Genomic DNA, 27,824 nt, shown 5'->3' with positions numbered 1-27,824 from the left:
CCCCAGCAGACTGGACAGCAGCAAATGTCCCCACTGCCCTAGATCTTACTCTCCAACCTCTCACCCGCCTCCCCTGCATCCAGGGTCTCAGCTTGTTGTTCAGGCTCTCAGTCATTTATGACTCTTTGTGACTCCACGGACTGCAGCACACCAGGCTTCCCTGTCCTTCACCATCTCGTGGAGTTTGCTCAGACTCACATCCATTGAGTCGGTAACGCTATCCAATCATCTTATCCTCTATCGTCCCCTTCTCCTTTTGCCCTCAATCTTTCCCAATGTCAGGGTCTTTTCCAATGAGGCATCTCTCTGCATCAGGTGGCCAAAGTATTGGAGCTTTGGCATCAGTTCTTCCAGTGTATATAGTTCTATAGGGTCTCAGCTGTCGTGACCATGATAGATTGAATCTTTTTTGCTCAGTGGCTTAGGAGAAAGCTGCTCCAGGCTGGCAGGACAGGAGGTGGAGAGCAGAGCCTCTGAGCTGGCAAAGGGCGTGTGTTCTTATCCAGTGCACTTCCTGGGTTTCCATTGCAGGAAGCCGGGCACCTGCCGAGGTGACACCGACACCGGGGCTGGTGCTGGAGTCCCTTGTCCGGGACACTCTTCTTCCCCCAGGAGCAGCGGCAGAGGTGGGAGAGAGGTGCTGGACAGTCGGTAAGTGGCAGCAGCTGGACCCCACGTTCCCCTTGGACCTGCCCTCTTCCAAGCCAGTCTTAGCTCAGAGCAGGTGTGGGAAGGCTTAGATCCTGCTTGGAGTCAGTGAGACCTTAGGCCCCACATCAACCCTTCGGTGCCTCACTGTCCCACCTGGAGGTGCTCAGGGGAGGTATCATGGAGGTGTGTTTGGGGGGGGAGCAACATTTTTATTTGCTTTAAATAAGCTTCTAAGTCACAATGCACTTTAAAAGGGAGTTCTATGGCTAAAAGTGTCTGAAAACCTCTGGATCAAACCTTCTTCCTTAGGGTCCTTCCCATGGCTGGCATCCAGTGGTTTCTTCCTTCCTCCTGGGGAAGGTATAGAGATCTTGTTCCAAGGGGTGCTTGCAAAGGGAGGTAACCTTGCCAAGCAGGGGAATCAACCTGACCACAGGCTCAGGCAGCCTTAAATGCAAGTCTCCCTCTGCTGAAAAGAGAAGGAGTCACCTGTCTTTGCATCTTGAAGGGTGGAAGCCCCTGGGACCTGCAGGCAGTGTGTGTACCCAGGGGCACCCACTGCTGCGGGTTAGAATCCAGCTCTGCTATTTGTCTCTTGTGTTGGCCTTGAGCCTCTCTCTGCCTGTTTCCTCATCTGTGAAGCAGGAATAATCAGCCTTTTCCCATAGGGCTCTCCTGGGAATTAAATGGAAAGGTCGGCAGGCTGAGCATCAGATGGGAAGACCCTATGAACAGCGGCTACTGTTACTACTGTTGTTATTAGGACTGGCTGTGAGGACGGAATGAAAAAAGGGATGCTGAAGGGGATGGGAGAGGTGACCAAATATGAGTGAGGGATTTAGGGAGGCAGGGTGGGGGAGGAAGACGAGCACAGGACAGGATGTTCAGCACCCCCACCCAGCCCCCAGAAGCATGACGCCCCCAAGAACAGCCCCAGAGCGCTCGGCCAGCAGCATGACTCCAGCTTTGGGCCCACAGAGGAGAGCCAGACCCTGCCTGGCCTCCCTGCAGATGGCGCGGAGTCCAGCACTCCTCTGGCCTCTGCCACTGTGGCTTTAATCAAAAGAACAATCTGTTTGCCTCTGAATCAGACCCAGATTCCTTTTCCCAGCAACGTTCCCTGGGCCTCCAGGGACTCAGGCGGCCCATCCAGGCTCCATCTCCTGCCCCAGAGCCCAGGCTGGGCTTCTCCCTCCCCATTCCACGTTTGGAGGGTGGGGGAGCAGGAGGTGGGAGAGGTGGCGGGTCGAAAACGGCCCAGCGTGTCAAACCGGGTGACCTGATTGCCAGCAAGGCCCTGTCTACCAGGCCTCCCAGAGGACCCTGTCCCCCCAGGACTCTGGGACCCACGTGCAGAAGGCGTTAGGGTCCAGACAGGTCATTAGCCCCATTTTAGAGGCAAAGAAACTGAGGCTCAAGAAGGTGGAGTGACTGCGAAGTGTCACAAGATTAGTGAATGTCCAGGGAATCCAGGTCCCACCTGACCCTTAAGACCTTGGGAGATCCCAGGCCAAACTGGTAGGGCCACCGCCCCAGGTGACCTCGGGGAGGGGGTTGGGGGAGGACCACTCTGGGTTCACAAAGGACGAGGAGAGTGGGCACCCAAGGAGGCCGCCCACCCTCCAGGCCTGGGCCAAGGGGAAGGAAGGAGGGGTCGAGGGAACAAAGGGAGCGGGGAGGGGGCGGCGCGGGGCGCGGCCGGGCAGGTGGGGGGGGGGCAGGTAGGGGCCACTTCCGCCCGGCGGGAATCCCGGGCCCCCTCCCCCCAAGCTTCACCTTTTATGGTAAGGCGGCCGGGGCGGCGGGGCGGAGGGAGCCGAGGGGGCGGGGAGGGCGGAGGGGGCGGGAGGCGCCGCGCCGCTCCTGGCTCTGCTCGATCGGGTGACCGACCGGAGCCGCCGGGGGCGCGGGCGGCTCAGGTAAGCGGAGCGGGGCGGGGTGGGGTGGGGGTCCCGTCCTGCCGCCCGCGCCCCCGGCTACACACAGGTGACAGCGCGGGCAGCCCCTGGCAGGCGCGCAACCCCGCGCCCCCGCCCGGACCCCAGCTCCGGCGCTTCCAGGGGGGCCCGCGGGACTGCGGGCCGGGGGTGCGGGTCTCTGTTCCCAGAGCGGAGGGAGGGCAGGTCTGGAGGTAGCGCGGGTGTCCCTGCCCGGGAGCGGCACGCGGAGAGAAGGGATGGAAGCAGGGCGGAAGCTCCCGCACAAAGAGGACAGCGTCCCGCACATGGATCGAATTAAAGTCCCCGGCGGCGCCCCACCGTGACCCGGCCAGCCGCCCCGCCGGCGTGCTTGAGCGAGGGCGCCGGGTTTCCGAAGGTCCGGGAAGCTCTGGGCCCCTTTCCCCAGCCGGGCTTAGGCGAGGGGCAGCAGGGGCCGCGGAACTGCCCCTCTCTGGGCCTCAGATCCTCGGGGTGGGGGGGGGGGTGCTGGGAAGGGGTGGGACTGAGCTATCCCCAGGGTGTGTGCCTGGGGCACCCTGGCCTGAGTCCTCCAGCCCAGATTCTGAGGACCCCGCCGAGAGGCTGGGCAGCGCCCAGATCCCTCTACTTCACGTTGATGGAAGCCAAGTCCTGGTCTTCTCAGGCACCCCCCTGGGGTTCCGCCTCTCGCCTGAGATACTGAATAACCGTCAGGCTTTCTCTTGGCACCTACCCAGTACCAAGATCTTGAGCACCCCTCTTCTTTTATCCTCTCAGCCACCCTTCCAGAAAGACCTCATTATTTCCACTTTTTGAAATAACAGAGGCCCAGAGAGGTTCAGTGACCTCCTTAGGGTGGCCCAGCAGGAAAGAGCTGGGGTTGGGGATGAACTCAGCCCTGTGTACCTCCTCCACTTCCCTGGGGTGGGAGAGGGGGAGGCCCTTCAGTCCCAGGCTGCAAGGTCCCCTGCAGGGCCGGGAGAGAGGGCTCAGTTTCACTCCCACTGCCTGCAATTTAACTCCCAACCAAGCCTCGGCTGCTTTCTCGGAGTACTGAAGAGCACAGTTTAGAGGTGGTCCCAGAGGGTTTGGGAGGAGTAGGACCAGGGACAGAGAGCCTGGTCGGGGACTACCCCCATCCCTGGAGGCCCTCCGGGTCAGCCAGCCCTGCCCCTGCCCTGGGCTGCAGCCTAAAGCTGGGCTGGGTGGGTGGCTGGATCTCAGCCTCCTTCCTTCCTCTTAACAGGAAATGACTTTCCTTCCCTTTGTTTCCACTTTCTCCGCTTACCCAACTGGATCTCACATTGGTCCTCTGGGGGAGGAAGGGTGGCGGCCGAGGGTCCCCCGGGGCAGGGCTGGCTGGGAGGCTGCCCCGCAGGGAGCTTTCTCACACACTCCCGCTCCAGGGTGACCTGGGGGGCATTGGGACCCGAGGGGAGCCTTGGCTCCCTTTCCTGCTTGGGTCTGACTGACAGGGCTTTGAAAATCCCTAGCTCGGCCCCTTCCCTTGGGGCCTGAAGTCCCTGTTGGAAGCGCTGGGAAGGGATAGGCCTGGGTTGGTTGGGGGGGTGGGAGTGGGGAGTGCTGCCCAGCTGTGAACATCTGGCTTCAGTGCTGGGATGTTCATCCTGGACATTTTCTGAGAAGCCAGCAGATCTGATTTCCCGGAGGGCTGTTCTGGAGTAGAGTGGGGTTCAGGGCAGGCAGGATGGGAGGGAGGCGGAGAACGCACCCTCGGCAGCCTCCGGGGATGAGCCCAGAGTTTACTGGCCATCTGATAATTAGTCTGGATTGAGCCATTTTGTGTAAGAACAGGCCTGGAGATTTTGCCTCCCCACCTCCACCCACCCTGAATCATTCAGGGGAAAAAAATGTGACCTCTCCGGCCCAAAGATACCCCCTGGACTTCCAGGTTGGATCCTGCTCTGTTAGAATTCCAGGTCTCCAACTTCTTGCTTGGGGCCTCACCTGGCCTCATCTATACAGTGGGGGCAGGACTTCCCTGATGGTCCAGTGGCTAAAACTTCATCCTTTCAATGCAGGGGGCCCCGCGGTTCATCCCACACGCCGTGCGACACGCCATGCAGGCCACAACTAAGACTCACTGTGGACAACTAAATATTTTAAAAAATGAAGTGGGGGCATAGCAATATGTGTTAAGAATCAAGTGTCTTTTTAATGTATTGTTTTATAATTATTTTTATTATTATTTTGGCTGTGCTGTGCAGGAAGGGTGTGTGGGATTTGAGTCTTAACCACTGGACTGTCCCAAGAATTATGTGACTTTGAAGGCTCAGTAAGCACTGGTGGCAATGCCTGGCACAGGGCAAGCACTTTATCAGTGGGTGCCCTTGTTCTTGTATTTAAACCTTAGATGCACTTTGAAACTTGTTTGCAAAAATAGATACTTCAACTTGTAACAAAGTATGAAGCCGAAGAGGAGGACAGCCAACAGAAGCATATGTACTTCCAAACATCACTTACAAAACAAGAAACAGAAGAGAAGTACTTTACAAGAACTTTAGAAGTTTTATTCCTATATTGCTTTCTTTTTCAGAACAGATATTTTATTATCAGAATGAGCTACACATTTTAATCAAAGATAAATCAATTTAAAGGGAATTTAGGAACGTATATTATTACTATTCTCCATCAGTCTCCAGGAGTCCACAGCGGCCGGTGGAGGGAGGCCTTTGAGTGGCCACTCAGGCTCCAGGTCATTAGAGTCCCTGTGGGCCAGCCTTTGGGGCTGAGTCAGGGTGGCCCATATGGAGAATAAGATAGAAAAAGTACAATTCCTTCCCTGGGCACAAGCCCTGGGTGACCAGTAAGAACTCTGGAGCTGAGTGTGGACAACTTGCCCCACCCCATGACCCCACCTCATCCCTGGCCCCAGAGCCTATTCTTGGCAGGAACCACCAGAGAGAAGGAAAGTGCACTCTCCCTGGTCCGGATGCTGCCTTGTTCCCAGATCCATGCTTTATGTCTCCTGTGAGCTGGACTTGGGTCATGCAAAGACTACAGATGATGCAGTTGAAAGCATATGAGGTCACTTCTAGGGAGTGGGCAGACATGATGGTGAGCCAGCGTGGCCTGTGATGGGCTGTCATTGCCCTGTGGAGTAGACAACTACCCTCAAGTAGGAAATCAGGGGACGCTTCAGGGAGGAGGTGATGTTTGCGCTGGGCTTCTAAGGAAAAACTGGAATTTACCCTGCACTGGGCAGGAAAGACAGATGGTAGGAACATGCCAGGGCAAGAAAGGGAGAAAGATGGTCCAGGAATGGTGCATGGTCCAAGGTGGTAAAAAATAGGTTGAGGCCAGGGGAATTTGGACTTTATTTTGAAGGTAGTAGGGAGCCATGGAAGCCTTTTGAGTAGAGAAGAAACAGATTGATGCTCCAGAAAGATCACTCCAGAGGCAGGATTGGAGATCCTTGAGGCACTCACCCCTTTGCCTGAGCCAGGGCATGACTTTGGAGATGAGAGCAGGAGAGATTCTGGCCACAGGATTAAGAGTTGATTGGATGTGGAGGCTGAGGGCTGAGCACAGGATGCTGGTTTGTGAGCTGGGTCGGGAGAGGGCAGCAGAGCCAGGTGGCCAAGAGCATGGGCTCTGGGTTCAGATCCCATGTTCCCTGCTGCATGACCCTGAATGAATGACTTCCACTTCTTCCTCTGGGCTTCCTCATCTGTAAGACAGGGATGGTAACAGTGCTTTTCCCGCTGCATCTGTGGGAGGTGTGTGAGTTAATGGGCGGAAAGTGCTTAGGGCAGGGCTGGCACAGGATAGGCCTTGGTAAACGGTGGCTCTGATGGTTCATCTGTCCCCGTTGCCTTCTGGAATCCAGCGCTGATGTTCTAACCGTTGATTTACCCTGTCTCCCTCCCACAGTGGAGCTGGCCTGGACGTTGGGGACCTCAGCCTTCCTAGGAAAATCCAGATCCCAGGTGAGGGAGGTAGTTCGGGGTGCGGCCCTGGGCTGGGCCTGGCAGTCAGTAGTGCCGAGGGTGGGGAGCTGGAGAGCGGCCCCTCCCTCACGCTCCTTGGAGAAGGGAAATTAATCATTGGTGCGGTGAGCAGGGCAGGGCTGCCCTTTGTTCCACCAGGTGTGCAGGTTGGGGGATGGGCGGTCAGGACTGCTGGGTCCCCCTCTGTGGCCAGGTCACCTGGTGGGCACCTGCCCTTCCCTGGGGGACATCTGCCACCCCTTGTGTGGCTGGGTGGGGTGCTGGCACCGTGGGTGGCTGCTCCTGTCTTGTTCGGAGAGGGAGGCTCCCTGCCCTAGGGGTGTCTGGTGTCCAGGTGGCGCGCCCCTGCCCACCCCACTCCTGCCAGGCCCTGAATGCTGGCCAAGCCTGAGGCCCACTCTGTCCTCAGCCCCACCAGAAGCTGAAACAATGGCCTCCAAGCCTGAGAAGAGGGTCGCCTCGTCTGTCTTTATCACCCTGGCGCCCCCACGTCGAGATGAGGCCGTGGTTGAGGAGGTGAGGCGAGCAGCTTGTGAGGCCCGGCCTGGCCGCCCCTGGGAATCTCCTGTCCCCACGAAGGCTCCCGGGGCTGGCTCGGTGGGAAAGCTCCATTCCTGGACGCCCCCTGGGAGGGCTGCAGCCCCAGGGCCAGCTGGTCCACCTCAGCTCTCCAATGGAGGTAAGAGGGTGAGACTGGGAGACTGGCTCAGAGGCAGCCTTGAAATGGGGAGGGAAGGGCAGGCTCTCAGGTCATTCATTGAGCATCTACTACGTTCCAGGCTGACTCTGGAATCCACCTGACTGGGTTTGAATCCTGACTCCTCTACTTGTTGGCTGTGTGACTTTGGCAGGCCACTTAACCTCTCTGTTCCTCGGTTTCTCAATCTGTAAAATAGAAATAATGATAGTGGCCTCAAAGGGTCCTTGTGAGGATTTAGATGAATTAACACATATGGAAAGTGTTGCTCCCAGGACCTGCCGTGTAGAAAGTGCTGAATACCTACTGTTTATTATTCGGAGCCAGACACTAGGGATAAAACTTACATCCTAGTGGGGGAAACATAGTAAAAACAAAATATCATATCAGAAAGACACAAATACTATTTCAGAATTAAACACAGTAAAGAGTTGGGGAGGTGCAACTTTTTATGGGGTAAACAGGATGGCTTCTCCAAGAAGGTAACATCTCAGCTCAGTTAAGACTTAAGGACACTATGGAGCTAGAAGGGAAATGGGAACAGTTAGTGCAAAGGCCCTGAGGCAGGGATGAATTTGGTAAGTTGAAGGAACTGAGAGGTAGTTTTGTTCCTTTGTTGAGCTCTTCGTCCACTTGCTGTGTGATCTTAGGCAAGCAGTTTCCTCCTCTAAACTTCAGTTTCTTCCTCTGGGGGATGGAAATTTGGTCATGTATGTGATGTGAATGGGCTTCCCTGGCGGCTCAGTGGTAAAGAATCTGCCTGCTAATGCAGGAGACAAGGGTTTGATCCCTGGTCCAGGAAGATCCCCTAGAGAAGGAAATGTCAACCTTACTCCAGTATTCTTGCCTGGGAAATCCCATGGACAGAGGAGCCTGGCAGGCTACTGTCCATGCGATCACAAAGAGTCTGACAAGACTTAGCAACTGAACAACAACGAGCAAATGTGATGTGAAATATCAGCTATTGGAGAGTAGCAAGGAAGGATGACGACCTCAGGGCCTGAGGCAGCTGCTCGTCTGAAGGGCACCAGTTGGAACAAAGAGGCAGTGAGATGCTTAATGTTGGAGTCCTCAGGTGCCTACTCAGGTGCCCTGCTGTTCCAGAGCGAAGCTAAGGAAGCCTTGTGCATCCATCACCATGGAAACCACCTTGCGACCAGAAAGTGAAAAAGTGAAGGTGTTCTTTGCCGAGTCTTTTCTGACTCTTTGCAACCCCATGAATGTCCACCAGGCTCCTCTACCCATGGAATTCTCCAGGCAAGAATACTAGAGTAGGTAGACATTCCCTTCTGCACGGGATCTTCCTGACCCAGATCTTCAAAGCTGGATCTCCTGCATTGCAGGTGGATTCTTTACCATCTGGTCACCAGAGAATCCCCAGAGACCAAAAGGAAATGTCAGTTATAGGAAGCCAAACACAGGAGGGAGAAGGGACCACACATGAACACACATAAGAGTACTTGGATATTTGTATAACATGCTGCTTCATTATAATGCAGCCTCCTAAACTGATCTTTCCTTCCTAACCACGCGTGCCAAGAACATCCTTCTGCTACTTCTCGTTTTTCTTTTTGGCCATCCCTCGCAGCTTGGGGCATCTTAGTTCCCAAACCAGGGATGGAATCAAAGCCCTGGCAGTGAATGCCTTGAGTCCTAACCACTGGACCACCAGGGAAGTCTTGTATAGAAGAACCTGGACCATGATGACCAAAATTCACACCTCAGGACATTGATCCAATGAAAAAAAGAAATGTTCCTTCTGGGTAGGAGAGGGGGAGCCTAGGAAATAGAGTTTAGATGCCAAAATGCCAAATCTTCTGGGATGTATTCATGACTTATCAGAATTATAGGCAGAAGATCCTGGGAGTGTGGTTGCAAAACCTGACCAGACCTTCCTCAGTTAGGGGATAGACTTACAGTGGCTAGTTAGCCGTGTTGCTGGCTAACTTGGCAATCTTGGGGCTCAGCCCTGCTTGGAGTAAGAAGTTCTAGGTGAGCAGAAGTCATAAGTCTGACCACAAAACACAGAGGTGGGCTCTGGGGGCCTACCCTCTGCTTAAAGCCAGCTCTACAGCAGGCCGTCAACTCACACCTGACCTATGCTTGTCCCCGCGGGAATGAATGAAAGTCACTCAGTCGTGTCTGACTTTTTACCACCCTGTGGACTATACAATCCATGGAATTCTCCAGGCCAGAATATTGGAGTGGGTAGCCTTTCCCTTCTGCAGAGGATCTTCTCAACTCAGAAATCGAACCCAGGCCTCCCGCATTGCAGGCAGATTCTTTACCAGCTGAACCACAAGGGAAGCCCTGTCCCCTCAGGAACCCACCAGCATTTCTTGAACCCTTTCATCCTGGCAGAAGTCTCCCCTCTCCCTCTCTTGAATTCCTGCCCTGGCTGGGACCTGCCCACCCTTCACAGCCAAATGTCGAGAACCTCAGGCATTTGGGAGAGGCCTCAGTGCTTCTGCTGTCTCTCCATGACCTGGTTCTTGACTCAGTCAGCTCACGTAGCACAGATTCTCACACTTTAGCAGCCTCAGCATCTCCTGGGGGCTTGTTCCAACCCAGCCAGCTGAGCCCCACCCTGGGCCTTCCTGATTCAGCAAGTCTGCAGTGGGGCCCAAGGATTTGCATTCCTTACATGTTTCCAGGTAATGCTGATGCTCTGGCCTGGGGACCACACTTAGAGAAAGAATATCTCGTCAGCAGGTAAGACTTGCAGATGAGTAGTTCTCAAAGTGTGGCCTTTGAACCTGCAGCATCGGCATCACCTGGGAAATGTAAATTCTAGTGTAAATTCAGTGTCATTTCAAAAATGTCAATTCCCAAAGCTTACTCCAAACCTGCTGAATCTGAAGCACTGGGGTGGGGCCCAGCCTTTGGCTTTTGGAAAAACCCCTAGGTGATTCTGGGGCCGACCCAGAGATCTAGAACAAGCTTTCCATCTGTGTAGCCCTTGAGAGAACAGAGAGGGCTTATCTTTGTCGAATGGGTGGGAAACCTGAAGCCAGATAGGTGCCTCAGTGAACCTGCAGGAAACGTGACCAGAGCCCAGGCCTTCAGGCAGCCGGGTTTCAAACCCTTTCTGCCTGCTTTCCCGAGGTGTTTAGGGTGGTCTGACCTCGCTGGAGCCTGGCCGACCTCGTGCCCCCATGATAGGAGGTGGGCAGAGTGCCTCCATGCTCTTTGTCCCAGGGCACTGTTAATAGCACTCACCCTGAGTGTGGCAATGGACACAGTCCTCCACTCCAGGTGGAGTTCCAGGAGGAGTCCTAGGGAGCTGGGCAGCCCCTTGTCAGGACAACCTGGAGGAGTGGAGGTTACACTATTATGAGTGTAAGAGTCAGATACAATTTAGTAATTAAACAACAAGGAAAACAGTACAAGCAGCCCTGTATACCCCACATGTGGTTTCAGCAGTTACTGAGATGTGGCCACATTTGTTTCATCTGTTCCTTTTTTTTTCTTTTATGAAGTATTTAAAGGAAATGCCAATAATCAAGTCATTTCAGCCCCACATTCTTACATATGGTAAGAATGGTTGTTTTCTTATATAACCTCAAGCCCAAGCAATACACAACAAAATCAACAGGAATGCCTTAGGATTATCTAATAGTCTGTCCATAATTGACATGCTTTAGCTTTCCCTTGTCTGCAAAATGAGGGGAATTAAATGAGATAATTAATCCTTTGAATCAGAACCCAAGTGAGGTCCATAGCCATGCTGGCCAATAAAATATCATGCAAGTCACAAATGCAAACCTCTTATGTAATTGAAATTTTTCTAGTATCCATGCTGAAAAAAGTAAAAAGATAATTACTTTTATCAATGAGATATTTTACATTCTTTTTTTTAGTACTAAGCGCATCTCAATAGCCACATGTGGCTGGTGGCTTCTGCACTGGACTGCACAGATCTATACATTATATAAATCTCTTAATTCTAGGGACATCCCCTCTCTTGATCTCTCCATGCCCTTGATTTCCTGCAGAAACAGTCCATTTCTGTAGAATGTCCTGTATGCTGACTGGTTCTTTTGGGTCCCTGTGCGGTCTCATCCAACTTGTCTCTCTGTTCCCCCTCACTTTTTTTTTTGGCCACACTGCTGCATGCAGGATCTTAGCTCCCCAAGCAGGGATCGAACCTGTGTCCCCTGCAATGGAATCACGGAGCCCTAGACACTGGCCTTCCACGGAATTCCTTTGGGTGTTTTTTGTTTTTATTTTTTTGTAAGGTCATTTCATCAATGGCACCTGTCCCTTCTGATAGGTAACACAAGTCAGAAGACCTCTGATGTCTGCTGGGGGTTATCGGTGGGTTCGGGTGGTGGTGATAGTTGAGCAGCTTCTCTGGAAAGTTCCCTACCGACTATTGTCCCCTTGATACTTTCAACACCTGATAGTCATTACCTGAGTCTGTTATGTAACTAGGCAATGGTTCCCAACCTTGAGTGGCATCAGCGTCACTTGGAGGGCTTCCTAAACACCCCATGACCAGGTGCTGCCCCATTGCGTCTGATTCTGCAGCTCCGTGTTGGGCTGAGAAGTTGTGTTTCTAACAAGGTCCCAGGTGATGCCACTGCTGCCGGTCCAGGAGTGACACCTTGAGAACCACCATCTTAGGGGCTGGTTTTGCTTACATTTGAAGAAGGCCCTTCTCATGGGGTTTCCAGTGCTCTGGCATCCTGCTGGGGGAGGCTTGTTATGAAAGGCTTTGGCAGCCACTGTTTTCTGAGCCTGGGCCACATGCCAAGCCCTTACCTGCATCATTTTACTTAATCCTCATGAACCACCCTAAGCGATTGAGACCCATGTCCCAGTTGAGCAAACTGAGGCTCAGAGAGATGGTTTCTTGCTTAAGGACACCCAGCACGTCAGTGGTGGGGTCAGAGCTGGAACCCAGGTCTGCGTGACACTGGACCTGAGCCCTCAGCCACCATGCTGCCCGGCCTTCTGGGTAAGTGTCACCTCTTCTGTGCACCTGCGGAGACGCTGGCCAACCCGTTCGCTCCCTCTGGTTGCAGGGTGTTCGCTTCCTCCTCCGCCCCTGGACGTTGACGATGCACTTCCAGACCTGGACCTCCTCCCACCTCCGCCTCCGCCCCCGCCAGCGGACCTGCCCCCTCCTGACGAAGAGCCCCCCTCCGCGATGGGGGCGTCACTCATTTCAGACTTAGAGCAGTTGCACCTGCCCCCTCCCCCACCCCTACCCCCGCCACAGGTACTGCCAACCCCCTGGTACCTGATGGAGCTCCACGGGTCAAAGGAGGGAGGGGCGGGGGCTTTCAAGATTTTAAGCCTGGAGGTTGTTAGGTCCCTTCTCCGACTCAGTCCCTCTTCAGAGCTCTTTCAGGCTGGTAAAAGTTGGATGTGTTTTTCAAGATCCCTGGAGAAGGGATGCCACACCCTTTCCACTTCAGTACCTCCATCAGCTCGGAGGAGGACATTCCCCTGCATCTAATCTAAATCCTTCATCTGCAGAGGAAACCCATCTCTAACCCTCTGCCCTTGACAAGGGCATTGTAGACATAGGAGGGTTCCAGGCCGAGGGAAACCATGACTTCAGGAAGATTCCTTAGAAGCCGAAGGAAGTAGCATTGACTGGGTGAAGGAACCCAGAGCAAGGAGTTGGGAGAGCTGGCCTCAGTTTATGCCTCTGTACCAAGGGGTTTATGGGGGGGCTTTCCTGGTGGCTCAGCAGTGAAGAATCTGCCTGCCAATGCGGGAGATCCTTGGTCCAGGAGGGTCCCACATGCCATGGGGCAGCTAAGCCCGTGCACCCCAACTACTGAGCCTGTGCTCTGGAGCCTGGGAGCCACAGCTACTGGGGCCTTAGAGCTTGGGCTCTGCAGCAGGATGGGCTACCACGAGAGGCCCACTCACTGCAACTAGAGAGTAGCCCCTGCCCCTACAACTAGAGAAAAGCCCAAACAACAGCAAGGACCAGGCACAGCTAAAAATAAAGACTATTTAAGGGGAGGGGGGCTAATTGTGCCTGGCGCCACCAGATGAGGGGCAGAGCTGTGTGGTGTCCCTGTTGGATGACTGTTCTCCCCTCTGTCCCCACAGCCCCTGGTGGAGGGGCCTCCACTGCAGCCTCGGCCCAGTCATCTCAAGCCCGTAGAGGAGGAGCTGCCACCCCCTCCAGAAGAGCCTGTCGGCTTCCCTGAGAGAGAGGCCTCCACAGGTATGACCGAAAGGAGTCTGTGTGGCCCCCTGGGGCCCTCGTGGGACCAACATGGACTTGCGGGGGCAGCTGGGGGAACAGGGACCAGCTCACAGTGCAGTAATGGGCCTTATCGTTGTGAGGCAATTTTATTTCTACTGCCTTAACATTTTTTTCCTTTATAACTAAAATCCATTTAAATATTGATCTGCAAAATTTGCCTTGAATTTTTTTCACTATTTAAGTTTTTGAATACATAACACACTTACATAGTACAAAATAAAAGCATAAGGAACTTCTCTGGTGGTCCAGTGGCTAAGACTCTGCATTCCCAATGCAGGGAGCCCAGGTTTGATCTCTGGTCAGGGAACTTGATCCCACATGCCAGAACTAAGAGTTTGAAAGCTGCACCTAACGATCTTACATGCCGCATCTAAGACCCTGCATGGCCAAATAAATAGAGACAAATTTTTTAAAAAATAAATAAAAATAAAAGGCACAGAAAGGCACATTCCAGATGGACAATCTGTTAATATCTTGTGCACATCCTTCAGAGGTATCTTATGCATATGCAAGCAGATACAAATATGTCCTTCCTCACAAATAGGAGCAAGCTCTGCACTGTTCTGCACTTTGCTTTCTTTTCTTCATTCAGTCTTAGAACTCATTCGACATCAGAACATAAGGAGTTTCCTTGTTCTTTTCCACAGCTGCATAGTATTCCTTAGCTGGGCCTGACTACATGCATTTAACTGGTTGCCTGTGGACAGGTGCTCAGGTGGTCATGCTGAGTGAATTGCCTTGCACCTGGTCATTTTGCCCATGTGCAAGTTCATGAGATAAATTCCTAGAAGAGGAGGCACTGTGATATTTTTGCCAAGTTGTCCTTTTTGGTCATCCCTGTCTACACTCCCACCAATGGTGTCACGAGTGCCCATCTGCTCACAGCTTCTTCAGCACCGTCTGTTACTCATTTAATAAATGGCTGTTAAGTGCCTGCCATGTACCAAGGCCTCCTCTAGTCCCAGGTTATAAAGGAATTCTTCTCAGGCTTCTTCCAGTGTTCTTACGGTTCCTCTTTTCACATTTGAATCTTTGCTACGTTTGGAATTAGCTGGGTGTAAGCTGTCACGATGGAGCTCTCTGTCTTGTGTTGATTTTTTTGCAGATGGCAATTCGTTTGTCCTAACACTACCTGTCTGAATTCTAGCCTTTTCTTTTTTTGGCCACACTGTGTGGCATGTGAGATCTTAGTTCCCCCACCAGGGATTGAACCCAAGCCCCCAGCATTTGAAGTACAGAGTCTTAACCACTGTACTGCCAGGGAAGCACCTTGATTTTAGCCTTTTAAAGCCCACCACCTTCCTTCTTAATGTCCCTCATGATCCTCCCCATGAGCTGAGGCTGTGCTTACAGCCTATAGAGGTTTGAGGCAGAGACCTGGCTCTCCAGATAGGTCCTGGGTCGTGACTGGGTACAGTTCTCCCAGGCTGGTCAGATCACAGCCTGTGTTTCCTCTACCCTAGACATCTGTGCCTTCTGCCACAAGACTGTGTCCCCCCGAGAGCTGGCCGTAGAGGCCATGAAGAGGCAGTACCACGCCCAGTGCTTCACATGCCGTGTCTGCCGCCGCCAGCTTGCCGGGCAGAGCTTCTATCAGAAGGATGGGCGGCCCCTCTGTGAACCCTGCTACCAGGTAAGCCCGGGGCTATTCCCTAGGTGCCAGCACTGAGCACCTCTTTTCCCACAACCATCTGGGGAGGTAGGTGCTAGTGACCCATTTTACAGATGAGGAAGCTGAGGCTTGGAGAGGAATTCAGCCAAGGTGTGTGCATTTCCTATGGCTGCTGTAACAAATGACAACAAACCTGGTGGCTTCAAACGATACATACTTATTCTCTTATGATTCTGGAGGTCCAAGGTCCAAAATCAGTTTCACTGAGTTAGAATCAGTGTTTTCCTCCCTCCGGAGGCTTTAGGGGAGAATTCCTTTCTCATCTTTTCCTGCTTCCAAAAGCTGCATTTCTTGGCTCCTTTGTCCATCTTCAGAGTCAGCAGTGTGGCATCTTGCATCAGTTTCTTTTTTCTCTCTGTATCAGGTCTCCCTCCGCCTTCCTCTTTTAAAGATACTCGTGATGACATTTGGGGCCCATATGGATAACCCAAGTTGATCTCCCCATCCCAAGATCCTTAGCTCAGTCACACCTGCAAAGTCTCTTCTTTTTTCTTTTAACTTTTTGTTTTGTATTAGAGTATAGTCGATTAACAATGTTGTGATAGTTTCAGGTGAACCGCAAAGGGACTCAGTCACACATGTTCATGTATCTGTTCTCCCCCAGATTCCCTGGCCATCCAGGCTGCCACATAAAAATTGAGCAGAGTTCCCTGTGCTGTACTTGTTGGTTATCCATCTTAAATATAGCAGGTGTGTACATGTCCATCCCAAACTCCCTTACTGTCCCTTCCCCCTGGGAACCTTAAGTTCATTCTCTAGGGACTTCCCTGGCAATCCATTTAATAAAAGCCTTAACAAGACTCCGAGCTTCCAATTCGGGGCATGGGTGCGATCCCTGGTTGGGGAACTAAGATCCCACATACTGTGTGGCACGGCCAGAAAAAAAAGTTCATTCTCTAAGCCTATGAGCCTCCCCATCCCAAGATCCTTAACTCAATCACACCTGCAAAGTCTGGTGTTGTTTTTTTTTTGGCTGCCCTGTACCGCATGGGAGTCCTGAGTCCTTACCACTGGACCACCAGGGAATTCCCTGCAAAGTCTCTTTTGCCATGCTAGGCAGTCACAGGCTCCAGGGCTTAGAACCCAGATACCTTTGGGGGCATCATTCAGCCTGTCACACTGTCACACTCTGGTCAGTGGTGGAGCTGGTGACCTGCCCCGGCCCTGGCTGGTTCTGGACCCTGCTTGTGGTCTTGTCACTCCCTCACCTAGAGCCACAAGGTTCCAGGGTGTGGTGTGATGGGGCATTTCTGGGTACCATGTGTAGTCTGGAAGCACTAGTTTGGATGCCAAGCTGCTGGAATTGCTAACTCTCCAGTGGCACGTGGTGGCATTTCTCCATGTGGTGTACAGACCTCCCGTATGCATCCCTTGGGGGGGTACAGTCAACCTCGCCTTGTCCTCATAGATTGGTGGCGCCTGGCAATCTGCATTTTTAACAAGTCTCTCCAGTGATCCTGATACACACTGAAGTCTGAAAACTACTGATTTGAAGGGTTAGAACATTTGGAGTCGGGACTGTTTAGAAAACTCAGAATGACCTGATCCCAGGCAGTGAGGAGCTATGGGAGGAGAGAGGAGCCAGGCCGTCCCAGCCTGACCCTCTGACTCCATCAGTGTGACTCCTCTGATGTCCTTATGCCCTTCCCCAGCGTGGAGCCAGGCAGGGGTGAAGCAGTGGGGGGGAGAAGGGGTGAGGGTGCGGTTTTAGCTGAGAGCAGCCAGGAGGGCCTTCAGCAGCCAGTAGAGGGGGGAAGCAGGAAATGCTGCCCCCACCTGACACATCTGTCCAGAGGCAATCAGGTTAAGATGAACAGGAGCACAGCCAGGAGGGGGAAAAGACATGCAGGAGAGGTAGATGAGTCAGCGGGAGGCCCTCTGCTCTGCCTCAGTAATACCTACCCCTTTCTCTCTCCTTCTCTCTCTGTCATCCCACCTCATTCCAGAAGGGATTTGAGGTAGCTTGTAAGAATGCACATATAGAGACCTCCCTGGTGGTTCAGTGGCCAAGACTCCATGCTTCCAGTGCAGGAGGCCCAGGTTTGATCCCTGGTTGGGGAACTAGATCCCAGATGCTGCAACCAAGACCCAGCACAGTCAAATAAATACTTTTTTATTTTTTTATTTGTGTGTGTGTGTGTGTGTAATAAAGTTTTATTAAAGTATAAAGGAGATAGAGAAAGCTTCTGACATAGGCATCAGAAGGGGGCAAAAGAGTACCCCTTTGCTAGTGTTAGCAATGGAGTTGTACACTCTCCAATGAATCCAAAGAATAAATAAATACTTTTTTAAAAATAGAATGCCCATGATACTGTAATCAATAATAATGTTGAACACTTAAAACTTCGTTAAGAGGGTAGATTTCATATTAGATATTCTTACCACAATAACACACAAAAAATTTTAAGGATACATATAATACTATGAGAGGGCTTCCCAGGTGGCGCTAGTGGTAAAGTACCCACTTACCAATGCAGGAGACATAAGAAGGTTCTATCTCTGGGTTAGGAAGATCCCCTGGAGAAGGGCATGGCAACCCACTCCAGTATTCTTGCCTAGAGAATCCCATGGCCAGAGGATCCTGGAGGGCTACAGTCCATAGGGTCACAAACGGTCGAACACAACTGAAGTGCCTTGACGTGCACACATAATACCGTGAGATATAAAATAAACTGATGAAACAGAGGAAATCAAGGTAGAAAGTGAGATGAGATCCAAGGAAAGTTAGTACTCCAAAAATATGTGAAAGATCGTTATACGCATTCCTAAAAGTGGAGCATGAAATCGGACTGAAACTTCCAAGTGGCCAAATGGAAAATGGTAAGTTTCAAGATTTATCATCCATAAGATAAAAAGCATGACAGTTCCTTTAGGAATGCCTTTTACTGATTCTGAAGCTTTAGAGAAATTTTTCCTATGGACCCCGGCCTCGAGCATTTCCTAATCACAAAAAAAAGATGCAGTCATAGCTTCATGGCAGGATTTCTCACTGTAAACCAGGGATACAGGGCCAAACTTGATCCCCTTTAAGCAACGTAGAGGTTTAGGGGTAGTAGTTAGGGTTCCGATTGCATGAATGTGAGCACCTCTCCTGTACCTCTGCCTCCTGGGCCCCTGTGGGTAGCTGGTCCAGTGCCCCTGGTGGCTTGGAGGGGGCACACCCACGGGCTGGCTCTGAGGCGGTGGCCTTCTGTCCCAGGACACCCTGGAGAAGTGTGGCAAGTGTGGTGAGGTTGTCCGGGAACACATCATCCGGGCCCTGGGCCAGGCCTTCCACCCCTCCTGCTTCACATGTGTGACCTGCGCCCGGTGCATCGGGGACGAGAGCTTTGCCCTGGACAGTCAGAATGAGGTGTACTGCCTGGACGACTTCTACAGGTAGGAGAGGAGACCGCACACGGAGGGCTGCGTGGGGCTCGGGTTGGGTGGAGTTGCTGAGCCTGAGTGCTGGAGGCTGGGTCAGAGCTATCCTGCCATTGCTGGGCCTGCAGAAACCACCACTGCCTGTTCCACATACCCTGTGTTTGAGTGACCACCTGCGTGCCACTGACACTTTTTTTTTAAATTGGAGTATCATTGCTTTACAGTGTTCTGTTTCAGCTGTACAACAGTGTGAATCCGCTGTATGTATACATACATCCCCTCCCTCTAGAGACTCCCTCCCACCACCCCATCCCACCCCTGAGGTCTCACAGAGCACCAAGTTGAGTTCTCTGTGCTAGACACTGGCTTCCCATCTAGCTAGCTGTTTTACACATGATAGTGTATATGTGTCAGTGTTACTCTTCAATTCATCCCACCCTCTCCTTCCTCCACTGTCCACAGTTCCATTCTCTACATCTGTGTCTCTATTCCTGCCCTGCAAACAGGTTCATCTGTACCATTTTTCTAGATTCCGTATATATGTGTTAATATACGATACTTGTTTTTCTCTTTTTGACTCACTTCACTCTGTGTGACAGGCTCTCGGTTCATCCACATCACTACAGATGACCCACTTCTGCTACTTTTTATGTAGCTAACTCTTTTTGAGCAACTCCACTTGGGTTAGGCCATTTAATCTCAAAACTGTTAGTACAGGCAGGCGCTATTAAAGGTTCTGTTTTCGCAATTGTGGCAACTGAGGCATGCAGTATATAAGTACAGTAGGTCCCCTACATACGAACCTTCAAAGATGCGAACATGTATCTGATTCCAGCAAGGCCTCAGAAGCTGTGCCATCGTCAGGCATGAGTGAAACTGCAGCTTGCGCTCCGTCTCCTGTTGCTGACGATCCTTCAGCTCTACCATCCCCCACCTCTTCTCCCTCTTGCATTCAGTAACTCTTTTTTTTGTTTTGTTTTGTTTTTTATTCATAGTTTTAAAACATCCCTTTACTCATTAAGCATATTAGTATTAGAATCTTAAAATTTTTTTTCTAGTAATTTTAAAGTATTTCAAACATATATGCCACTCCCACTTAAAACAAACTTCTCTGGCTTGTCCATAATGGATCCTGCCATCTCCCTACAGTTCCAGCCATGAGATTTTTCTGCTGGTTTAAGAGCAGCAAAGACACGCAGGCATCAGGGCTTGCCTTGCTGCCCAAATCCTACTGCACTGGGACTGCACAGCCAAGGCTGAGGGATTAGTATTTTAAATCCCAAGATGTAGAAGGTTAGCTCTATCTGCTTGATGGTTTGGTTGCTAAGTCATGTCTGACTCTTGCGATCCCATGAACTGTGGCCTGCCAGGCTCCTCTGTCCATGGGATTCTCCAGGCAAGACTACTGGAGTGTGCCATTTCCTTCTCCCATTCAGTAACTCTTTTCGCTTCTTCACTTGATGCCAGCCCCTGTAGGCCAGCTGTTGTATGTACTACTATACTTTTCAGTCATAAGATTAAAAAATGTTTTCCCTATTTTGTGTGTTAGTTTTTAATGTACATATTTGTGTTAAAAGTATTATAAACCTATTATAATATAATATTCTATAACCAACTATGTTAGTTGGATAACTTTATTGGACCGACGAACACACTCTCAGAACAGAAATCATTTGTATGTAGGGGACTCATTTGTATGTATGTACTGCTCACTGTACCTAAGTCTCCCTGATGGTAAGTACGGAAGCTGTGATTCAAACCCCGTTGACCTGACTTCAGGGCCTTGCTGTCAATCCCCAGACAGCAGTGCCTCCCCTCATAGCTAGAACTGTATGGAGCAATGGTGACACATATGTCCAAGAGGCCTTGTCCATCACTGCCCAAGGGGAGAGACAGAAGCACCTAGCAGAAAAGGAAAGAAGAAAAAGCAGTGATCTATGATACAAGACCAATGAAATGGGTTCACCCGAAACACACACATGAGATTTCTCTGCTTTCTCAAATTCCAGTGTTCCTCAGTCACTTCCTTCCCTTGGGCTAATTATACGCTGGGAAGCCAGGTCTAATTACCCAGGTCTCTCCATTTGCTCCATTTGCTCCTGCCAGGAAGAAACAGGCATTTGTGGTTGCAGCTCCAGGTGTAGTCACATAGCAACGGATCCAAAATAGCTCTGGGAGGTGAACCAGAGCCAGCCCAGGTTCTGACAGCTAATTTCTGCGGTCGTGGGTGTGAACGCTTCCTGAGCTTGGGTTTCTTTCTCTCTAGGAAGTTCGCCCCAGTGTGCAGCATCTGTGAGAATCCCATCATCCCCCGAGATGGGAAGGATGCCTTCAAAATCGAGTGCATGGGAAGAAACTTCCATGAGAATTGCTACCGGTGTGAGGTGAGTGGAACAGTGTTGATTTAATTAGATGTAGCTGGTCCAGTCCAATCACCACACGAGTCCTGTTGAGAGCCTGCTGTGTGCCAGGCCCTGGCCTGAGACAAGTCCAGGTGAGGTCTCTGATCTCAAATTGCTCACCATCCAAGACTTCCCTGGCAGTCCCGTGGTTAAGACGCTGAGCTTCCAATGCAAGTGGTGCAGGTTCGATCCCTGGCTGGGGAACTAAGGCCCCACTTGCTACACGGCGCGGCCAAAAAGAAGAAAATCGTTAGCCCAAGCTGTCTAATAGCAGAGACAGATAAGAATGGAAATAACTACAAATCTAGTCTTTGAGTTAATGGTAGAAACCAAACTCAACCTGCTTTCTATAAGAAAGGGGATCTTAACAGGAAGGTTCTTGGTGGTGATGTCATTGATGACATCAAATGATATAGGGCTTTCTGTCTGTCTCTTGGTTCTGCCTTTACGCGGGTGTTTGCTTCATTTTCTCTCGCTATGCCCTGGCATTCTCTGTGGGGCAGGAGATACACGGCTGGCTCAGGTTTACATCCTTCCAACTTAGAAACCCCATCCAGTGATCCCTTACAGTCCCAAGACCTCTGATTCACCCAACTTGGATCACATGGCCCATTCTGGATCAATCAGTGGTGGGGGCTATTATTGATAATCTCTGGGGCCAGGGAGGCAGCACTGTATGAAACCATTGGGATTGATTGTATCACTCAGTCATGTCCAACTCTCTTCAAGTCCATGGACTGTTGCTCACCAGGCTCCATAGAATTTTCCAGGCAAGAATACAGAAGTAGGTAGGCATTTCCTCCTCCCAGGGGATCTTCCCAACCCAGGGATTGAACCCGCATCTCCTGTGTCTCCTGCATTGGCAGGAGGATTCTTCACCACTGAGCCAACTGGAAAGCCCCCTGAACTGCCAGGGAAGCCCTGATACAACCATAGGAAGGACAAAAGGAATGCTGGGCAGACCCACACCACAGATGGCCTTTTAAGGTGCTACGAAAAAGCATGTATAAATCCGCTTTGGGGCAAAGAAGGCAGTAATTAAGTCAAGTGATCAAGACTGGTACAATCAAAGCCCTCTTACTTAATTTTATTTACTAGTTTATTTTTGTCTCTGCTGGGTCTTCCTGGCTGCACGGGTTTTCCTCTAGTTGTGGCCAGTGGGGCCTACTCTCTAATTGTGGTGCATGGGCTTCTCATTGCAGTGGCTTCTCTAGTTGGGTTCTAGGGTGTGTGCCTCAGTAGTTTCAGTTCCCCAGCTCTAGAGCACAGGCTCAGTAGTTGTGGCTTAGTTGCTCTGAGGCATGTGGGATCTTCCCAGATCAAGGCTCGAACCCATGTCTCCTGCATTGGCAGGTGGATTCTTTACCTCTGAGCCACCAGGGAAGCCCTCAAAGGCACTCGTTGAGGAGGCAGCACTTAACCTGGGTCTTGCAGGATGAGTAGAAGTTTGCCACATAGTCCAAGGGGGAAAAGAAGTCCAGAAAGAGGCAAGGAAGGGCCTATGAAATCCTACTGTAGCACAAACAGCCTGAAGAATTGGAGGAAGTGGAAGTTTCTAGTTGTGTCTGGAGTGTAGACTGCTGGATACAGAGTGAGGCCAGAAAGAAGGAAAGGGCTCCAGGTGCCAAGCTAAGGAGTCTGCCTCAGGCTCCATGCAGGGAGTGGGGAGGCTGGTTAGAAGCTGGTACAGTGGTTCCAGCAAGAAATGCCTGGGGAGCCGCACAGACCTCACACTCAGAAGGATCCTCTGTTTGCTTTGAAGCTCTGCTGTCATTTTTTATAATTCTCCATCTTAAAATTCTTCATTTTTGAATAAGGGACTCTGCGTTTTCATTTTGCCCCAAACTCTGCAAATTATAGATAGTCAGTCCTGCCGGGCAGGCTTTAAGAATCCACTCTTATCTTTTCCTGTCTTCCTCATGTCACTGATGTTTTGGTGATGATAACAAAGGTATCACCTAAGTGGGGACTCCCAGAGCAAATCTCTCTCTTTTTTTTTAATTTTAATTGAAGTATAGTTGATTTCTAGTGCTATGTTAATTTCTGGTATATAGCAAAGTGATTCAGTTATATATATGTATGTTCTTTTTCATAGTCTTGCCTAGAAAATTCCATGGATGGAGGAGCCTGGTGGGCTACAGGCCATGGGGTCACAAAGAGTCGGACACGACTGAGCGACTTCACTTTCACTTTTCACTTTCCATTATGGTTTATCACAGAATATTGAATATAGTTCTCTGTGCTGTACAATAGACCATGTTGATCCATCCTATATGTATTAGTTTGTAACAGAGCAAATCTCTTAATCAGCCAGTGAGATTCCAAACATTTATTCACTCACATTTACGCAGAGGTCTGGAGCCATGAAGCCATTTTCACTGACAGTGACTGAGAGTTTAATCAAGAAGTTGACACACTGCTTCATAGTTATGTTGACGTGTTGGTTATAGTTCAAAGTTCGGCTGATAACACATCTTGAAATAACAGTGGTGAAATTCAGATGCTGTTATCCCTGCCATAGCCCACATTAGGTCCAGTGGTGACTGGCATTTCCGTGGGCCTGGATGGTAAGCAAATAAACCCTCCCTGCTTCTCTTTGGTCAGCTTATTGGGAACGTTGCCCAGGCTGCTTCTGTGAGTCAGAGTTTGGACTCTGGCAGCTGCATTTCAGAAAGTAAGGCTTCAACCGCAGTGGTCTGAGATGTGGATACTGTTTCTCTAGGAAGGGAAGTGGGTTTCAAGGTGCCATCCACACTCTTCTCACCATTCCTGCCCTTTTTTTTTCGCTGCACTGTGCTGCCTATGATCTTAGTTCCTCAACCAGGGATCGAACCCACACCCCCTGCAGTGCAAGCTCAGAGTCTTAACCACTGGATTGCCAGGGCATTCCCCGTTCCTGCCTATATTGTGGTCCATGTTATTTCTTAAAATTGCCAGAAGAGTAACAACACTTTCATACTCAGTATTTTTCAATATAAAATGCTTTCATACACATCACCTTGAAAAGTGGAAGTGTCAGTCGTATAGTCATGTCAACTTTTTGCGACATCATGGGCTGTAGCCCACCAGGCTTTTCTGTCCATGGAATTTTCCAGGCAAGAATACTGGAGGCGGTAGTCAATCTCTTCTCCAGGGGATCTTCCTAACCCAGGGATCTAATCCTGGTCTCCTGCATTGCAGCAGATTCTTCCCCTTCTGAGCCAGCAGAGAAGCTCCTTATTTAATCCTAATGATGAGCTTTTGATATGGGAGTTACTGTCTTCATTTAAGATGAGGAAACTGAGGATGAACAAAGTGGTTTTGCCCTGTGTTCTGGGCCGGGTCTGACAGCTTTCTGCCACCTGGCAGCTCCTTCTCAGGCTCTGTGACTTGGTCATAGTTGAGGTGTTTCTTCATTTGATTCTAATTTAGAAGAGGTCACATGTGCCCCTTTGGGACTTTAGGTTTGGCGCTTGGTGCTCTCAGAATGCCAAACAAGTGGCTGTTAGGAATAGCACAGATCCTGGCATTCAATAGCCCAGAGTCACCTTGAGAGACTCAAGGTGCAATTCCAAGGAAGAGACACACGAGGGCGCCCTCCCCAGCTGGCGGAGCTGGATCAGGATGGTTGTGACTCCCGAGTTGTCTCTAAGATCAGCCTTTCTGGTCTCATCCGGTGCGGCTCAGGCGAACACCAGCCACGCCCTGAGTGGGTCTCTGGACGTTCATCATTCTTGTTATTTCCTGCATGTGCCCAGGTGAGGCCCAGCTGAGGTGCGGGCTTGTGGCAAAACGGTAAATTTAGCAAAGTCTGGGCCCCGAATCCCCAACCTCATTCTAAAATCTTTTGGGGATCTAAAAGTTGGAAAGATGAAGGTTTGTGACAGTGTTTAAGCTGTGTTAACAGTGAAACAACAAAAAGACCCCTGGACTCTGAGCCTGAAAACCCGGTCTTATCCTATCTCTGGAACCAGCTGTGACCTGGGGTGGACGCCATCCCTCACTGGACCTCAGGGAGGGCTTTTAAGGCCCTTCCAGCCCTTTCCGTGATCCCTTAGGAGGCTTCTCCACCAAAGGGCCCCGTCTTCTCCCAGTGTCCTGGATTCTCCTCTTAGGTGATTCAGTTAATCTCCTCCATGGTTGCTGGCGAGTCCCACCTGCTTGGGCTCCGCGCTGCAGGGCTCGGGCCTGGGTCCATCCACATGTGTCTTGTTCCCGCAGGACTGCAGGGTCCTCCTGTCTGTGGAGCCCACGGACCAGGGCTGCTACCCGCTGAACAACCGTCTCTTCTGCAAGCCGTGCCACGTGAAGCGGAGTGCTGCGGGGTGCTGCTGAGGGCACCCCTGGGCCGGGGGCTGCGGCTGCACGATAGGCCCGCTTGTCGGGGCCGTCCCTAACCTGTGTCCCTTCCCGACCTGTTCTGGCATGCTTTCCTTCCAAGCCACACACAGGGACCAGCTTGCAGCTCCGCCCATCACTTCAGCCGCTGAGCCCCAGCCTCCTCCCAGCTCAGCGCACCCTTCAGACTCTCAGCGGTTCTGTCTCTCCTCTGGGCACCAGAAGGCTTTCATACTGTGAGCATCATGCCCGGGGGTCCCACCTCCACCGCTCTGGCCCCTCTTGAGCACTGGCCTCAATCTCCCTTTCCAGGGGTCAGTTGGGTGAGTCTCCAGTGGGCACCCTGTGTCCATAGCAATGATCCATGAGCTCTGAGGGTGCTGAGCTATTAGAGTACAACCCCAGAGTCCTTTAAAAAGCACTATTTTTAACATTTGAAGGTTAAATGATGAGAAACATAGTTTGGATTTGGGAGGAAGGTGGGGAAATACCTTCCATTGTTCACAAATGTACAAGATAGTGACCCTCCTGGTGGCACGGCCTTCCCACCTTGGGGCCATGTTGACATGGGGCTCAGGCCCAGGCATGAGCCTGCACGGCAGCGGCAGGAACAAAGGGTGACATGCTGACACCCAAGGATGATGTCAGCAACTCCTCCACCTGCCTTCTGGCACATCCTGTGTGCAAAAGTGATTCTGCAGACACAGATTAAGTGCCTGTTATTTGCCAGGGAGCAGAGCCCAGGAGCCCTTGGGTGTTCCTCCTGCAGCCTTGATGGTGGCTGTGCTCACACACACACACTCACTCACATACACTCCTCCAGGACAGGAACAGGGGTGTCCTCCAACCCCTCCCCGGGCCCTTCAGCCCAGGCTGCCCCGTGACCACTGCCCACTCAAGGCCACACCTCTAGGATTCTTTTCCCTTTCAAGAAAAAAATCACTTGTTGCTTTGTAACTTCTAAGACATTTTGTAGGGCATGAACACACGAAGCAAAAGGTGCTTTCCTCCTTGGGGTCGTCTCAATGTACCACGTGCTCTTAGGAGGATTCTCAGAGCTCCAGGTACCTGGAGGGTTTCTGTGTAGGGCCCCTTAAGGGCTTCAGACCAGAACAGAGCTGCTTGCCCGAAGCTTAGAGCAGTGAGTCCCAAACTCCAGGCATTCCCATAACCTCCACATTTTTTATCACATGAGGACCTCCTGTTCTCTCACTTCCTTAATATTTTCTTTAACTCAATATCCTTTTTCTTTTTACTTGCTTACCAATTTAGTCTTATGCTAACTAAGCAATATATCCACACAGTCACATGTTGATGTGCTAGTTATACATGAAAATAAATGCATAACTATTCAAACTTTGTCTGTGTTCCAAATAAGATCTCACCTCATAAGCGCTGGCCTTTGCTTAGCAACATCAGAAAAATCTCAGGACATCTGCTCTGTGTGCATGTGTGTGTGTGTGTGTGCGCGCTCAGTTGTGTCTGTCTCTGCAACCCCGTGGACTGTAGTCCTCCAGGCATCTCTGTCTGGAATTTTCCAGGCAAGAATACTGGTGCAAGTTGCCATTTCCATCTCCAGGGGAATCTTCCTAACCCAGGCATCAAACCTGCATCTCTTGCGTCTCCTGCATCGGCAGGCAAGTTCTCTGCTAGCTGAGGCACCAGGGAAGTCCCCGGTGTGGCATGAATGTCCAGGAAGTACCTGTACCCTCTGTCCCAAACTGGGGCTCTTCTCAGCAGGTAAAGAGACTCCTGTCCCTCCTGATGGCCAGCGATGCAGACTTACACCGGCCAGCACACAGCTGCGGCTGTTCTTGGACATGGCCACCGGCAGTGAAGCAGCGGTTGGGTGACCAGGGTGGGGAAGCCCTCCACGGCCACTGAATCCTTTAGCAGAGTCAGCACCACCCACCGGGTGTGCTCTGCACATGGGCCACACTCCCCGTGAGCTTGCTCACCAACAGTTGGGCGTGGTGAGCGCAACTCCAGAGAGAAGCATGTGGGACATGCTCTCAGTAAACAAAGCTGGGTTTATTATGCTGGCTGCTACAGGGTGGGGTGGGGGGCTGCACTGTATGAGGAATAGCAGGGCATCTTAGTGAGTGTTAGGGGGCTTGTAGAACATGGCCAGATATTGAGGGATTTGGGGAGGACTTAAGAAAGCAGAGGTTTGCTCCGGATGTGTGCTGTCAGGAAGCAGCAGGCGTTCTATGGTTGAGAAGCTCGATTCGTTGCTCTCCTGAAGGAGACGCTGCAGCTGTGGTTGGTAAGGGGGCAGCAGTGGCTCGCACGATGGAGGTTATTGGCGATTCTTGCAGCCGGCCCGGAGGCGCTGGGCTCCAGGACCTGCCCCCAGTGCGCCGTGAGGCTGGCGCTCACCAAGGCTCAGGTGAGAGCCAGGCTAGCAGCTCCCCCGGCTGTCAGGGGCACTTTTCTCTCCTAGTTTGGTTTGTTGTAGTTTTTCCTGTCATTAAATTGTCATCTTGTGCTGTAATAACACACATCGCAGCCTGTTTCTGGTTAGTTGTGTTTGGAAGGGTGGTGTCTGGATGAAATTCTGGGGGATGGCTTTGTCTTCTGGGCCACACGTTTATAAATCA

The 27,824-nt window shown here is 51.3% G+C and overlaps 1 protein-coding gene across 2 annotated transcripts; it reads left to right on the top strand.

Annotated features, from left to right (window-relative positions):
* Window positions 1-517: 517 nt before the first annotated feature.
* On the top strand, window positions 518-26,580 carry FBLIM1 (filamin binding LIM protein 1). Of its 2 annotated transcripts, none has more exons than XM_061160677.1 (9): window positions 518-651; window positions 6,465-6,520; window positions 6,951-7,220; window positions 12,266-12,462; window positions 13,311-13,428; window positions 14,934-15,103; window positions 18,342-18,520; window positions 20,772-20,889; window positions 25,108-26,580. In XM_061160677.1, the coding sequence occupies exons 3-9, from the start codon at window positions 6,971-6,973 to the stop codon at window positions 25,219-25,221; spliced, it is 1,146 nt and encodes a 381-aa protein (XP_061016660.1). In that variant the 5' UTR covers window positions 518-651; window positions 6,465-6,520; window positions 6,951-6,970; the 3' UTR covers window positions 25,222-26,580. The 2 variants fall into 2 exon arrangements, with proteins under 2 accessions (XP_061016660.1, XP_061016659.1); XM_061160676.1 differs by lacking the exon at window positions 518-651 and adding an exon at window positions 2,473-2,570.
* The last annotated feature ends 1,244 nt before the right edge of the window (window positions 26,581-27,824 follow it).

Source organism: Dama dama, chromosome 14 (assembly GCF_033118175.1).
Source record: "Dama dama isolate Ldn47 chromosome 14, ASM3311817v1, whole genome shotgun sequence".
Classification (NCBI taxonomy): Eukaryota; Metazoa; Chordata; class Mammalia; order Artiodactyla; family Cervidae; genus Dama; species Dama dama.
Note: the sequence above shows the minus strand (reverse complement) of the source record. Positions and strands in the feature narration are given on the sequence as shown.

Coding starts and splice junctions, on each gene's coding strand:
- FBLIM1 (XM_061160677.1), top strand. CDS start 6,971: ATGGCCTCCAAGCCTGAGAAGAGGGTCGCCTCGTCTGTCTTTATCACC. Junction 12,463..13,310: donor CACCCCTACCCCCGCCACAG/GTACTGCCAACC, acceptor CTGTCCCCACAG/CCCCTGGTGGAGGGGCCTCC. Junction 13,429..14,933: donor TGAGAGAGAGGCCTCCACAG/GTATGACCGAAA, acceptor CCTCTACCCTAG/ACATCTGTGCCTTCTGCCAC.